General features: G+C 40.9%; 2 protein-coding genes across 3 annotated transcripts in view; one reads left to right on the forward strand and one right to left on the reverse strand.

Moving 5' to 3' along the window:
* Positions 1-6,793, forward strand: part of pappa2 (pappalysin 2) — a 90,817-nt gene extending 84,024 nt beyond the window's left edge. Inside the window, exons 27-28 of one of the 2 annotated variants that reach the window (XR_005209209.1) lie at positions 4,678-5,865; positions 6,062-6,793. Coding sequence is in view for 1 of the 2 variants with exons in the window: in XM_037788020.1 (XP_037643948.1) it covers positions 4,678-4,836 (159 nt within the window). In the remaining variant the exon portion in view is untranslated. Of the gene's footprint in view, positions 1-4,677 lie in introns of both variants that reach the window. The other variant, XM_037788020.1, reaches the window with a different exon arrangement.
* Positions 6,794-10,976: 4,183 nt separating this feature from the next.
* astn1 (astrotactin 1) overlaps positions 10,977-16,306 on the reverse strand; it is a 419,969-nt gene continuing 414,639 nt past the window's right edge. Inside the window, exon 26 of the mRNA XM_037788021.1 lies at positions 10,977-11,708. Within this exon, the coding sequence (XP_037643949.1) occupies positions 11,471-11,708 (238 nt within the window). The 3' untranslated portion in view covers positions 10,977-11,470. The remainder of the gene's footprint in view (positions 11,709-16,306) is intronic.

A 16,306-nucleotide genomic window follows, 5' to 3' on the forward strand; every position in this document is an offset into this window, starting at 1 on the left:
CCTCTCTCCTGTTAACGACTGCACCCATTTAGTCTCCCTCATCTGTACTTAAAACAACAGAGGAGACTTGTGCCCTCCAGCTTTTCCACTCAAATGGTAAATAAGCAGGTTTTCACCACCCCATGCTGCTACACACTTTCTCACCTCTCATATTAAGCTCCACTGCAGAAGGAACAAGTCAGGGTCGGAACACACTGAGCTATGGATATACCTGATGACATTTTCTTCTATTACACTATAACAGTTTTAGCCGTGTTATTGTGCTGATGGTGCCCAAATAAACACTTAATTTGAAGCATCTTAAGTGAGATGTTTTTGCATTTCAGCTCTGCAGTGTCATGTGGGCCTATAATCTAATTGCATTTTCAAATAAAAAACATTTTAATTCGGGCCTAATCAGTTGGACAAATATGTTAAATATCTTTGTGTTAATCCATCCTTAACACACACTCTCCCTGGCGGTAGCTTGTTCGTGCTTGCTACGAAATGCAAATGCATCACATTACACTAATTGCTCTAAATGATTGCTGTATATATTGGGTGGCTAAGAGGAATGGTATGAATAATAATGAGCGAGCCCAGGTCGGGCCCAGTGGTGGAAACCAGGCCGCTCGTTCCCTCAACTGCTTCTACAAAAACACATCGTTTTTTCCTATTTTTTTTTTTGTGCTTTCACGAGAACTCCTCTCCCATGTGGACATTTGGGAAGTAGTAGAGCTTCTGTACAGCCACATATTCATGACACCCATTCAGGGGGCCCTGCCTATTAATTCCTAAGGCCTACAGTTGGCCGGGCCTCGGCTGTCTCCTTCATGTCCGCAGCACGCCATGACTCACTAGCAGCTCCTTCCTAAATGAGAAGGAGTTCAGCGAGTCTGTAGCCCGCCATCATAATAAATGAGCTGCCAGACTGCCACTAACTGCTCGTTTACAGGGGAAGAGGGAGGTGGGGGGGAGCGGCGAGGTGTCTGACGGTCTGCGGTTTAGTCGGCCACTGTAAAACAGCAGCTCGGCGAGCGGGGGTCGTTCGGAGGAAGTCAACTAAAACCGCCGTGAGAGTCAGCATCCTGACTGCCACCGCGGGCGGCTCCAGCAGAGCGGCGGAGCGGAGTGGAGGTTTTATTTACAGAACTCTCTGTTTCTATGTGGCCCGACTTGTGCAGGTGTAGGAAATTACAGGTTTTTAACGCAGCGTGAACATCATCACACATTTCCTCTGCTGCCACACAAGAAAAAGGACTTTGAGAGTTGGGATATTTCATGCCAGTTTGCGACAGTTTCATAAACACACAGATGACGATGAGGTGAGTTTGATTTTTTACCTTATAGAGTGATCCAGGGATGACGTACACCGATCAGCCATAACATTAGGTCAGCATGGGCACCCTGACAGGTCTGCGGCTACGCAGCCCCATATGCAACAAACTGCGATGCACTGTGTGTCCTGACACCTTTCTATCAGAACCAGCTTTAACTTTTTCAGCAGTTTGAGCTCCAGTAGCTCTTCTATTGGATCGGACAACACGGGCCAGCCTTCGCTCCCCACGTACATCAATGAGCCTCGGGTCTGACCCTGTCGCCGGTTCACCGGTTTTCCTGCCTTGGACCACTTTTGGCAGGTCCTGACCACTGCAGACCGGGAACATCCCACAAGAGCTGCAGTTTTTGGAGATGCTCTGACCCAGTCGTCTAGCCAGCACTATTTGGCCCTCGTCAAAGTCGCTCACATCCTTACGCTGGCCCATTTTTTCTGATCCAACCATTCAAAAAACCCATTGACCTCCAGACGAGGGAACCGGAAGTGCTAAAATGCTAACTCATTTCCGGGTTTTAGGCCTCATTCCTGTAGCAGTCTATTCCGCAAGTAACATAGCCACTTCGCAGACTGCTCCAGTATCTATCTGGCAGGATAAGTCACCCTCATCTGAACTACATCAACTATTTGAATCAATATTCAAATCTATTTGCGTCTGGATCAGTCTGAACGAGGCCAGCTGCATCCTTTTTATGGAGCTCAGGCAGTATTGGTTTTATTTACAGGGGTAGCTGCGGCGATGACAAGGAAAGGGGGGATACATGAGGGATGATTCAGGTGGGATTCGGTCATCGGCCAACAGGGGAAAACTCCAGAAGAAAAAGATCTGAGCTGCCACACCATCTATGGAAACACACAATCTCCCTTTGATTTGTTAACTGGAGTCTGTGTTGGAGTCCAACAAAAGGGCCAAAGTAGTAAAAAGCAGCAAAGAGCGAACAGAAGGAACATGATTTTTTAAGTCTGAAGCTTTTACATTTGGTTTTGATTGCACGCGAGGTCGAATTCATCACTTTGAAACCTCTTCCTGTCACATGAATTGTGTTCATGAATATGTTGCAGTAAACAGCAGGGAGGCAACAAAAGCCCAAACAGCCAAAAAAGACTTGGCTTTTGTTTCTGTGGATGAGGCAAAAAAACAAGCCCCTTTTCTTTCCTTCCAAAGGTTGTTAGAAGGCATCAAAGGTGGGGTATTGCTTGGCTGGTTCTGCGCCCGCACCAATGAATCAAGATGAAGCTGTTAAGGAAACATTTAATGGCCGCGCCAATTCATCTTAAATGGGACCGCTGGCACTTTAAGGGAAGCTCGGGCCTTCTGCAGCTCGTTGAGAGCCCTCGGTGAAACTATTACCCTGCCATCAACCCCGTCTCCCTCCAAAAATTGAGCGCGATCGGCAGCGAAAGGCCGACAAGCAGCTACCTCCCACTCTCCTTCTCGCCCTGCTCGCAGTCATCCTTATTTTCTTTCTCTGCCTCCCACTCTCCTTTCCTTCTCTCAATCTTCCTCTCACTCCTTCTCTCCAGGAGCGAATGTTTACATTTCTTGCAACAGACTGCTTCGCGGGGCACCAGAGTTTATTTTGCAACCTGTGGTGATGGCTCGCTTCCTAGACAAGAGCTGGCAGCCTCTTGTTGTTGATTCTTAACATGTGTTCATCCGTTCACCTCCACGGCAGTATGCCCCCTCCCGCCCCCCTCTCCTTTCCTTTCCCCCCAAAGACCCTCAAGGTTTCTCGCCATTCAAAGGCCAGGTTGAACCATTTGACATCATGCGCTTTATCGGCCTCCGGGGGGCAGTTGGAGTTCTCTTTGAAACTGTGAGAAAATACAACAAGTCTACTAAGACCACGCTCGGGTTACTGAGTGGTACTTACCTTTCAGCACAAACACAATGGAGAGGCGGGGGCAAAATGGTTCACTAGCTGCTAGGTCTGTTCAAGCAAGTGTATTTTTTATATTTTTCAAATTCGTGCTCTTCGCTACAGTTGAAATGTAACAACCCTGTTGGGAAGCCTCCTGAACGAACTAGTGCATTTTTCAGTGACTCTGCTTTAAAGTCCTGATGTAATATTTCCTTTTACCCTGCTGCTGCTTTTCCAGCCCAGTCGCACAGCAGTTTGTGAAATAGTCACAAAATTTTATGAAATTTCGTGACTCCGGATTCTTGTACATAGACACAAATTAAAAAAAAAATTTCGTGATGGTCAGCACAAAATTAACTTGTATGTAATCCACGTGATTGTGAACCGGGAAGTATAAAGAGCGGCGAACGCCACGTAGGGAGAAGGTTGGGGTGGATGGTTGTGTCAAAAAACACATACTTTCGCCCGGGAGACCGGTGTTTGTGTCCCGTGTGAAACCACAAGTCAAAGTTGATTTATTTGTCACGGAACTTCCGTACTTAAGTTAAGCCACTTCCAGAGTTACTTTAACTAAGTTGTTTGTTGCCTAAGCCTAACCAAGTCAATCTTTTCCTAAACCTAACTAAGTAGTTTGTTGCCTAAGCCTAACCAAGTCAATCTATTCCTAAACCTAACTAAGTAGTTTGTTGCCTAAGCCTAACCAAGTCAATCTATTCCTAAACCTAACTAAGTAGTTTGTTGCCTAAACCTAATCAAGTCAATCTATTCCTAAACTTAACTAAGTAGTTTGTTGCCTAAGCCTAACCAAGTCAATCATTTCCTAAACCTAACTAAGTGATTTGTTGCCTAAGCCTAACCAAGTCAATCTTTTCCTAAACCTAACTAAGTAGTTTGTTGGCTAATCCTAATCAAGTTGATATTTTCCTAAACACAAGTGCTTTTGCTGCCTAAGTCTAACCAAGTCGATCTATTCCTAAACCTAACTAAGTAGTTTTATTTTGAAAATACTGGAGTGGAAATTGATACGTGCGTCACGTGTTGCTGGACATTTGTAGGAAAACGCACAAAAAATTTGTTGTTGAAAGTCGTGCTGAGCGTCACAAAAAAAGGAAATTTGTGTCTATGTATACAAATCAAATAGATTAAATTTTGTGACTATTTCACGAACTGCCGTGAGACTGTGTTGGCTTTTCATCCTTCTTTTCTAGGCATTTGTTCCGCCTACTTGCACTGGAATAGGCCATATATACAGTATATACTGTATACGCACATGATTTTATCAGATTTCATCAAAAACCATCTCAGGCGGTCTTAAACACGGAAGCCAACCAAATGGAATGTGTGTTTTCTTGGTTTAGTCATCCATTAAAAATGACATCTGCACCAGACAGGCCTGAAAAGACACATCTTGTGTTTTTGTTTGAATCCAGCCACAGATTGAAAGATCTACGGTGGCTCCGGGAAGCCGAGCGCTTGAACGTTGTGCTTGTTTACCGCCAGGTCATTCAGTTTGGGGCGGACTGCGACCAGGACGAGTGCACTTGCCGTGATCCGGACGCCGAGGAGAATAAGAGCAAAGCCAAGCCCTCGGGAGGAGGAGGAGGAGGAGGAGGAGGAGGAGGAGGAGGAGGAGGAGGAGCCGGAGGAGGAATGCAATAAGATGGAGGGATGAAAGAGGCTGAACTTGTGTTAAACAGAGTCAAACCACAGACAATATACCACAACAAACAAACAGAAAATATTACATTTGTAATGCAAAGAACGCAACTGAAGTCAGACTTCACACAAAGGCCATTTTTTTTATTTCATTATAAGTTGATCTTGCTGTTAAAAATTCATCACATATGAGTTTAAAAATCAGATTCCTTCCTGCACAGATCCAGCCAAAAACATCCACACGTGAATATATTGTTTTCTTTTCCTGTTAAGAAGTTGTAGAAGTGTCATCTTCACTGCTGGATCTGTGTGCGAGCACAACATTTTATCTCTGTGAATGCTGATGTAGCATCCACCCAAATACTACTTTCTGTCCATGTACTTATACTTTCAAAGGTTTATTCCACCCAAATACTACTTGCTGTCCATGTACTTATAGTTGTAAAGGTTTATTCCACCCAAATACTACTTGCTGTCCATGTACTTATAGTTTTAAAAGTTTATTCCACCCAAATACTACTTTCCGTCCATGTACTTATACTTTCAAAGGTTTATTCCACCCAAATACTACTTGCTGTCTAACGAGTTAATTTCAACTTCCACCTTTGACAGTTTAGCTTCCAGCTTTTTCTAGCGATGTATTTCAGCTCTTAGCATCTTTAGCTAATGCAGCTCAGCTTTCAACTCTGCCAGTTTTACAGTTCAGGTTTTCAGGAGTACAGTGCATTGCATTTGCGATTCAAGATTTCTGCATTTCAGCGATGCTTTGCAATTAATTTTAGCTGTCAGCATTCACACGCATTTTCTGCAGGAAATGCATTTTTCCAGTTTAAAAAATGAGAACCTAACTGAGAAAACACTGAGGTCCAGTTCAAATAGGGTCAGTCTATCCACTCCTGTACAAATTCAACATAATTGGATCAAATCACTATTCTAAATGGATTCAAGTACTTTTTCTGGATTTGATTAGTCTTGGGGGATAAAGAAACCAAAAAGAAGTGTCTGTGTTTCAGTACATGCACAGAGCTTACAGTAAGGGCTACTGCTACTAACTGTTTACTGTAACATCCAGTTAGAGGAGAAACAGCATTTCGTGGAAGTACCACCTTTAAATCATACTGAAGCCAAAACAATTCAGTTCTTTAACTCGTCTGATGGCTATTCAAAACCAAATGAGGACTAGTCAATTCTAAGTGAAGTGGGCAAAGAAGAAGAGTTGCCTGAACAGAAACATCAACATAAACCCTCCTGTCCTCAAGGCAGACCAAAACCAATCCTCCCAAATACTAACATTAGTTACAGTCTTCATCATCATCAGATCCTTTAGGAGCGTAAAAGGCTACATAACTGTAAAGACTAACATGTATAGACTAATATATTTGGATCACCTAACATATCTAACAGACCACGTTATTAGTCACACAAGTCAACACTCTATTTATATATCACAGATCCAGAAATATACAAACTTTTACCAGTACCATACAGTATGTGCACAGGGCTTCCCAAATGTGTATTTTCCGTAAGCGTGTACAGTTCTAAAAAACATGTCATACATACATTAAGTCCAATTCTAAATGGGAAAATCAGGCAAATGTCAAATACCAATATCAGAATTATTGTTCTAAAATAAGAGAGAGATTTCCACTAACATTGTTAAACCAATAAAATGTTGGAGTCTGCAAAGCAGCGGATAAAATGAAAAAGATAAATCTAAATATTCAGATAAAACAGACTTTTGGGAAGCCTGGACATATCTTCTGCTCAACACATAATTCAAACTTGTCTCCTGCTTGCATGTTTGTATGTCAGGTTCTGGTATCCATTAGCCAGAAATGATGAAGTACCCCATATTGTATCTATAAAAAAAAAAAAGAAAGTGTAATCATGTTCTTTGTGATATTTTACAGTACTTTATACTCTATATGAAATAAATAGCAACTTTATATCGACCCCCTTATAATGTCTTTGTTGATCTGATTTATGTGCATTCACGGAGGACGTGTCTTTTGGTGGGTTTCTATGCATGTACAAATTATATGTTAAAATGTTATATAATGAAATCTGGCTGACTCGACAGTACACACACACACACACACACACACACACTTTTGTCTGTCTTTGGCCTGATGCCTTTTTTTTTGCAAAACTTTTTTCAGATTTTATAACGGGCTCAATGGCAAAATAATTTAAAAGCATTTACTACCTTTCATACCATCATGTTCGTATCTCATGACTTATACAGTGATCAATATTTGCACAGCTCTAAGGGTCTAAAGACTAAAGGTGCTATGTGTTATATTTTTTTGGGTGGCTGAATTGCTTACAAAACAGGAACTACTTTATCAATACGGATTTATTTTGGGCTTTTTAATTTTCCAATCATTTTGGCTGTGTTAATGCATATGACATACACTTTGGGAAGGAGGTGAGTTTTTTTTATTTATCATTTTCAAATTGTATAAGTTTGTCTTCAAAGCTGAAGTAGGCGAGATTGGAGCAAATATGATTAAAAAAAGTTATTTTTATAAAAAACGGTCGCTATATCGTGACAGTAGTGCATGAAAAAGTTAACCTGAAAAAAATCATGTTCCTCTGTGTCCTCCGGTGCTCCTAACGGCATCTACAAGATTTCACAGACCAGAGGAAAACAAGCAGTAAGAGCTGATCTGAGGTCTGCTGTCCATCTGCTGTCTATGAGAGCCGGCTGTCAATCACTCGCAAACTCCGACCAAACGATCAAACTAGGCAGCGCTGATCAAATATGAATCAATATTATGTTACATTAATGCCTATTTCTCTCCTCAAATATTTTCAGAATCATCTTGTAGTGCTCAGTTTAGTTGTAAAATAAGAAAGTTTATGACGCGGCCGCCATTGTGAAATTTGAAGGAACGCCAAGTTCCGGACACATGACCGGAGTACAGCCAATAGGAACACTCTCTCTCGAATGATATCTATTCAGCCACTTTTCATAATATATTCTTTATTGTTCTTTGTAGTAGCAAAGATCAAAGTGAAAAAAGTTAAGTTTATAGCCACAGACAGTATAGACAGAAGAATATCATGCAGATAGTAGATGGGTGGTTCACATTTCTCTCAAAGCTCTCCATCTCGTTGCCTTAGTCATTTTACAATTCCACTTCATCAATTTGTCATTTCACCACGTAAAACCCTCCGCTCTTTACATCACAACTGCAATCAAGTGGATTAATCCAATTGCTAAAATAAGCTACACGGCAGATATTACAATACGATACTGTATCTTCTAAAGCACATGGAAATGTTGTAAAATATCACATGTTGTACATTTATATACAGAAGAAAAACACTTTGCTGTGCTATGATGTGATGCGTTTATGAAATACTTTGCTGCCTATACAGAAATCTACAAAGTGTTCATTTTTAGTATTCACATATGAGATTTGTTAAAAATCAACAACTAATGTACATGTGCGTTTCTTTGACATCAATCTCCAATATGGCCACTGCACAATGATAAAATAATAACAGAACAAAGTCAAACTGAAGTTAAAATATACTCACAATGTCTCAAAGGACATTATTGCATGACGTTTAAACATACAGAGAAGAAGTTGAAAACAAAACGGTAACTTCTGTATTTTTCAACCTTGGCCCTATATTCATGTTTTTTTGTCCAAGTGACTAATGAGGAATATTCATTAAACAATGCGGAAGACCTCACTCACAGCTGAATCCATCGAAGATCAACAAAAGCTCCTTTGTTCGCTCCAAGACGCTACGTTATCTTAGCGCGTTGTATGAGCAATATCCTGGCATGCTTTAAACAAACGGAAAGGCGGGATAATAATGGATAATGTACAGCGAGCCAGTCATTGTTGTGAAAGAATCCCCCGACAAGGTGATGCTGCACCCCGACGCGAAGCTGTACATTTTCCCGCTTATTACACGGCTACTTATTGAAGGAATCAATATTTTGACACAAAAACGGTCCACCAGAGTCCGACATCAGAGCTGCGCCCATAGCAACGGTCTGTTATACATAGCAACGGTCTGCTACACATAGCAACGGTCTGTTATACAGAAATAACAGACTGCAGAATGCCGTAATTGACCAATCAGAATCGAGTATTCAATGCAGCCGTTTAATAAATTATTAATAATATATTAGACCCGACCTCGGATAAGCGGTTGAAGATGAATGAATGAATATTGGATAATGAAGGCTAGCAACAGTAACCAAGGGTGGAGGGGTTAGTTGAGGGTGAATTGAGCGAGCGATTACATTGCAGCCTGTTTTAGTGGCTGCCAGCTGCAGCGTTCTCCCTCGATACCGGACCGATTTAAAAAAAAAAGGCGTCCCCATTAGTCACTTAGACACAAAAACATGCAGTCCAGGTTGAAAAATACTGAAGTCACTCTTTAAGACACTGTTCATTTGCAGTTTCAATACAGAATTATCACTTTTAACAGCGTTCATTGGTTTGATTTTGAAAGATGTGAAAACGATAAAGGTAAAATACTGTCGAATGGTTTGGCAGGTTTTGTTGAACATGTAGAGAAAATGAAGAGATCTCTGTACTTCCTCTGTTATCTAGTAAAACTCCTTAATCACAGCTTCACTTATAAATGCAAACTATCAACACTACATTCAGCAGGTTATATTGCTAAAACAGTATGATAATGTTATGTACAAGGTTTGTTTTGAATGTCCCCCAGCAGATCATCCTCTCTTATCATTCAGTTATCTGTCTAATAAAATCTCTTTACACGCTAACTCTCCTTTCTCATAGAAACATTTAAAAAGCTGGCTTTTTTTTTTTGCCAGTGTTGCTACATTTCCTTAAATACACTGCACTGCATTAACTTTTCAACGTGTTTGAATGACAAAACCAGGTTTGAAGGTATAAGTTCACGAGGCTGTCTTCATTCAAAATATGTAAAAAGACAAGTGATAGTTAAAAACTATATAAGCAACTCCGCACAATACAGCAGCCAATACCAAATCACAGCTGAGATACGTGATGTTTTAGCCTGTGAAGTGTCCACCTGCTGGATGTGTTGCAGTTATTCGTAATGAATGCGTATGACAAGCATCAGAAGAACATGTTAACCCAGTCGTAATGTACCAGTAGAACTGAAGCTACGATGAATTTTAAATCTTTACAACACCCAGAAACTTCTGGATCCATTTGTCATGTAAAAGTTATGAGAACAAAGCGAGGCAGAGTTGCCTTTTGTCATTTTTCACCAAAATTTCTAACGATGTGAGTATGTTTGAATTTAAAACAGGCACAAAGGAGCTGCTGTAAAACCCTTTATATCCCAGATCTGACCTGATCTGAGAAGCCGATGGAAGTTGCGCTTTCCCACCTACTGTAGATTAGACTATTAAGATGTCAGAGGGTTAAAAAAAACATGCTCACTTTGCGTATCAAAGTTTTAAAACGAAGATTGTTGAGTCCAACAAAGAAACACGGTGAATAAAACGCATGGTCTTATGTTTAGTTCCTTTGTTTTTCTAAGATATTTGCATTTAATGTCACGACTAAATAGAAATCAAAATGTAAAATATTATAGGTTTAGCTTTTTTCCAACCCCAAATTGCATTACATTTAATTGTGAGGTGGAATTTTTAATGCCATTCTGCACTTAAATTATAAAAATAGGAAAGATTGGAGAAACTTGGCATGGTGTGCTGCAAAAGGAGTTTCAGTTTTTGATCCATTTTGGTTGTCTGTGCTTTTTAGGTCCATCCATTCCTGCCTTGCAGTATATCACACTAAGTACCGACTAACGCCACTAATTTCTTTAACAAAATGAGATTTTGAATTGACCTCCTAAAAATCCGACAGGCTGCCGTCGGGCTTGGCCGCCATTCAATCCTACTAAGGTCCTAGCAGGCTCAGTTTTAAAGCTGGAGTGAATATACCGGCATCATACGAAACTAGAAAAACCTAATGAATCCATTGGTACCAACCATGTCATAGCTTGTCGGGAAGGAGGCTAAAAGAACGTTCCAAACTTACGCTAAATTTTTGCGAGAAAACTGGCATGGTCATTTTCAATGGGGGCCCTTGACCTCTGACCTAAAGATATGTGAATGCCCACTTTATGACAATCACATGCAGTTTGGGGCAAGTCATAGTCAAGTCAATTCATTTGCAATTAATCGTGATCAACTATGGACAATCATGCGATTAATCATTATTAAATATTGTAATCAATTGACAGCCTTAGCGTCATTATTAATCATCATATACCGAAATGAAAGAAGGAAGGCTTTTACTGTGAAGCATCTGCAGAATGTGTCAAGTTTGCAATCATTTTCACTCATCATTGCAAGAGAGGAATGGACTTCAGCGTAGCTCAAACAAAGAGCAACACAGTTTATTAGATGATTATCAGACTTCAGAGATCATCTCCTACCTGGAAGCTCTGATTAGACTTTGGAATACATTTACCAATAATATGGTCAAGCTAAATAGAGTAAATGGCATTTCAAATCATGTTTAGCTTTTACTTATGACACCATAAATGCAGATAGCTTATTGAAACAAATGTGAAACCTGCATTTTATTTGTTACTTTGTTGGCTTTGACAAATCTCCCATATTCCTGTATACGCATCCAAACTGAAACCTTTGATAATAATCTTACAGCTCCTTGGGCTCGCCGTAGTCGTTATACATGACAGTGAGCGTCTGCTCGTCACAGGCCTTGTGCACGTCCTGGCCCATGTTGGACCAGTTGAGCCCGAAGGCCTTGGTGTCGGTGTAACGGCAGGACAGGAACTTGAGGGACATCCTGCGAAGGCCGATCTTCTGCTCCTGGAGGAGACCTTTACACCACGGGGACAGTTCGTCTAGCTGAGAGAGGATGAGGCCCGCCTTCCTGTTGGAACAAAACGAAGAAAGAATTAAAGTGGGTTTTTGCTTGCTTGATAAGATCCATAAACTGTGAAACCATTGGCAATAAATTATCAATATGTTGAGTCAAGTGTGTCTGACTTAACCTGTGCTTTATGCTGTCGACCTGGAGCATGTTTCCCAAAAACATCTACAGGCTCTTAGATGATCTTAGCCTTTAGATGCATTCAGGAATCAGGTCCTGGTCTGATCAGGCAGCTAGATTGTGTAAACTGGAGTCTTTCTTGACACCAAATTGCACTGCCCAACTGGACTGCCACTACACCTCCCCTCCTACTTTGTCACATAGGAAGTCATCCAAATACCAAAGGGGAGCAGGCGAGGAAAGAACACCGCTACACCTCAGGAAAGTGTTCTAATATTGTGGTGCGCTACTGCCATAATGTATTTTTTGACAGAGTACTCCTGGTAAAGACTGCCCAGTCCTCTGCACTGGTTGTACAGGTTTAGAAAGCCACCGAAATGCAATGAACTGTGAGAAACACTTGTTGCCAAGCATCTGAAGGAAGGTGAAATCTCAGTGTTGATGAACATCAGCCATCAGACACATTGGACTGTCTTCAGTCCATAAATCACACCGTGGTTCTGCTGTTGTTTCAGAATGACATCACCGTACGACAGAAACTAAAAACCTACCCATCTACCACCGCGGGGTAAGGTGCACTGTTACTGACACATTCCAACTTTGACCCAAAGCACACAGCGTGCCTCTGAAGGTCTGTGCAGGAATGATGAAAGTAAAAACAGTGGAAAAAATGAATGAGTGCACAAATGAATGGCCATGGCAAGTGAAGGAGCTGGACCCGCGGAGGAAAACAGGCTAATGGACGGTGAGGCAGACTGTGAAATGCTTGAACTTGTCCTTCGGCCAAACCAGGCCAGCTGAAATATCACTTCCATTAGTAACACGATGCACGGAGTTCACATAAACACATCTCGTAGGGACAACGAGCGCAATAAATATTCATTAAAGCCCGATACAGCCTGTTTGGCCCTTTTAGTGAAACCCTGTCAAGTGTTTGTCTGAAGTCAGAAAATGGCAGCAGGACGAGATTTCATTCATTCCACACACACTTCTCTCCTCATTCTTCAGCCAAACCAGCACTTCTACAGCACGGCGTCCCCGTTCTGCCAAGCCACAAGTCTGCTGGACGCACCAGAGTCACCAGAGCCACGGCACATTATATTATACTGATGAACTGATGACACGCCGGAGCACCCAGGCTACACATTCAATATGCACCAGTTAGAGGAAACTAAAGACCCTACTGATAGAATGAACAAAGAGCAAGTGTTGTTACCGATCTGCAGCTCTAATTCTACAGATTTCCTTTTCACACGTAGACCACTTTCAGCAGATTACTTCGCAGAGCCTCCTGCAGCTGTGTGGTTTCCCTCTCGTATGAATCAATGTAATGCATCAGTCAGTTTTTTGTGGGCTGCCAAGATCCGAAAACATGTGATTCAACAGGCCATTCAGATTTGGCTCCCCTTCCTGTGTCACATGCAGGCTCTATAGAATATACCAACCACAGCTTAAGAACTACCTTTGTTAAGGTATATTTTTCTCGCAAGCCAATCAGAGTAGACTGGTCTTCTTTTTGGGAGGGGGGCTTAAAGAGACAGGCGCTAAAACGAAGCGTTTCAGACCAACCCAATGTCACGCCAAAGCGTGTAATAGACCTGCCTGTCCAACAGATGATATCCTGTCAGTGTCACGTTTTATCTCACAGAGATGTGCATGTTACATGCCTGTATAAACGTGCATTACCAGCAGGGGAGGAACAAAGCCACAGACTTAGGTTTAGGCAAGAAAACCACTTAGTTAGGTTCAGGGAAAACATCATGGTTGGGCTTAAAATAAATACGGAAACTAAGTAAAACACGTACGGAAACAACGTAATGTCAGTGCAGAAAACGTGTGACAAATGTCAACCGTTACTACAAAGCATGTGACAAACGTCATTAACGTAACTTGCAAAACAAAACACCAATCTCAAAAACTGGTCTCCTGGTTGAAATTCTTGTGTTTGTTGGAACCATCTCACCTCCCCACCCACCATAAGGGCTCTTTCTCACTTTATATACTACATCACTACCTCGGAGCTTAGTACAGAAAACACGTGAGACAACCGTCACTTCATAACACTGCATGTTAATGCAGGTGTGTAATATTCACGTCTCGGCGAGGCAAAACGTGACACTGATACGCTTTCTCACAGTGGACAGGCGGGTCTATGACACGTTTTGCCGTGAGACTGGGCTGTTCAAACAGAGGGTGATACAGGTATATTCAGACAGACAGGATGAGAAAAAGTAATGTGGTTTCTGAACATTAAAGCATGTGAACATGTTTTAGTAGAAACCCAAACTACAAGTATGAAGCTAGAAATGAGCATGATATGCCCCCTTTAAATGTGCAGGTGCAAACCACACACAGGGAATTCACAAAAACACAACATTCCACTAATCATCAGTGGGCACTCACCTGGTAGTCATGGGGCAGATCAGATGATGATGATGATGATGACGATGATGATGATTGTCATGCAAATGATGATGGAGAGGTGAAAATGTTGAAAACAAAGATGGCACTGAAAAGGGAAATGATGGCAGGGAACGTAATGGAGTTGATGAAGTCGTGATTTCCCACTGGTGATCTCAAAATGACCGATGATGGTACAGATAAATATATGATATATGATGATGATGATGATGATGATGATGATGGTGATAATGTTGGCGACATGCATGTACCGTATATGTCAATGTGACAACAACTGTGTACATATTGTAATACAGAAATTTGCAAAGAAACCGGTATTGCTTTTAAAGGGTGAGTTCACCCAAATTGCAAAAAAACATGCTGTGGTTTAGGTTTGGGTGATATGTTAAAATTTTCCAACAAGACTGAGTGCACTTTTCTAGTTTAATAAGTGTCACATGGTCCAGTCTGGATTAATTTGTAGTTTGCTCCGGATCCAAATCTTGATCCTGGATAAAACCAACCATCCGAAGTAAGGAAATATGTTATTTTTTTAAACGTGTAACTCCTGTGCTTGTCGATAAGTAGCAATGCTCTGGTATTTTAAACTTCAAGTTGGCACTGACCAACACACTGAAACAATACAGACACTGTGTGGTCTGTGGCTTCCACAGTATTTCATCTCCTGTCTTATACTGACTCCAAATCAACTGTTCTGTAAACATATAGCATATCACCATATTTCCTGGTATGTGTTAATGTTATTTCTGGAAAATGAACATATTCTGTATGCCATCATAGGCCACAATTCCTTTCAAGTAGGCAAAACGCTTTTAGTCCAACATATTTCTGAGTTATTTTTGGCATTCCTTTCTAATTTGCAAACCATTATACATACGGAGATACATGAGAAACAACACCTTCTTTGCAGTTACCTGGCTAATACGAGTACTTTGCATTTTATTGAATTGTTTTTGGAATCAAAGAGTATTTTGAATGTTATATGTACATATGGATGCTCAGCAGGACAGCATCCTCTTTGCAAATATCGACAGAGCCACAACAGCAACCTCTACGGCCTCAGTTATGTGTTCTGCTCTGGAAACTGCAGAGAAAGAAAGAACAACACATGATGTCAGTGTTCTCGGTCAGCCTGTCTGCAGACAAGAACGCTTGTGTTGGTACTGGTGCTGCCATACTCTTCGTATCATTCGTATCATTTTTCTGAAACCTCTTCATGTTCCCAATATTTTGCTGCAGATTTCAGCGGTTTGAGGAAATTGGGATTTTTTTTTTTTTTTTTTTTCAATAAAGAAAAAAAAAGTGGTTTGTTATGTTTAAATTTTTTTATTTTAGGAAAGCAGAGGAGCTTTTCACAGGTTTTAAATAGCAACAGTTGTCACCATAAATCCGTGTGCATGTATAGAAGTGGAAAATGGTCTCCAAGATATAACGCCAGTGCCCTTTAAGAAGACTCTCACCCCCAAACTTGTGTGTGGTTTGGACTGTGCACATGCAAGCAGGTATGGTCATATGCAATACACATAAGTATTATGTATATACATACAGACATGCTCACACTTGAAGGCACACATTTAGTGCCATTTGTCAAGGTGCATAAACACACACATGCACAAGTCCCTTTGGATCCATCCTATTAGACATACTGACACACAGATCCAAGAACTGCAGCAATAGAACTGGACCCTGCTCAACCTGAGTATACTGATTGGAATTTTGCTTTTAATGGCTGTTCAATAAAAGAATAAAATGACCAAAAAATAATAATAAAAACATTTCCAACCCTGTCTCCTAAGAATTATGGAAATAAATGACTTGCCTCCTGGACTTTTACCCTTAAGACTGGAGTTGTGGTTAGGTTTAGGCATCTAAAAGATGTCGGTTATACCAGATTACGATAAACTCAATTTTAGGGAATGCTTCAAAAATGCATGATAATAAAAAAAAATAAAAAAAGATAACTTAGCATACAAAACATACTTACAAAGATGAAAACAATGATAAGAACTTCAAAATAGTGCACAGAAGGGCAAAAAAAGAACTGCTAATCCAGCATA

This window comes from Sebastes umbrosus, chromosome 12 (genome assembly GCF_015220745.1).
Source record: "Sebastes umbrosus isolate fSebUmb1 chromosome 12, fSebUmb1.pri, whole genome shotgun sequence".
Lineage (NCBI taxonomy): Eukaryota > Metazoa > Chordata > Actinopteri > Perciformes > Sebastidae > Sebastes > Sebastes umbrosus.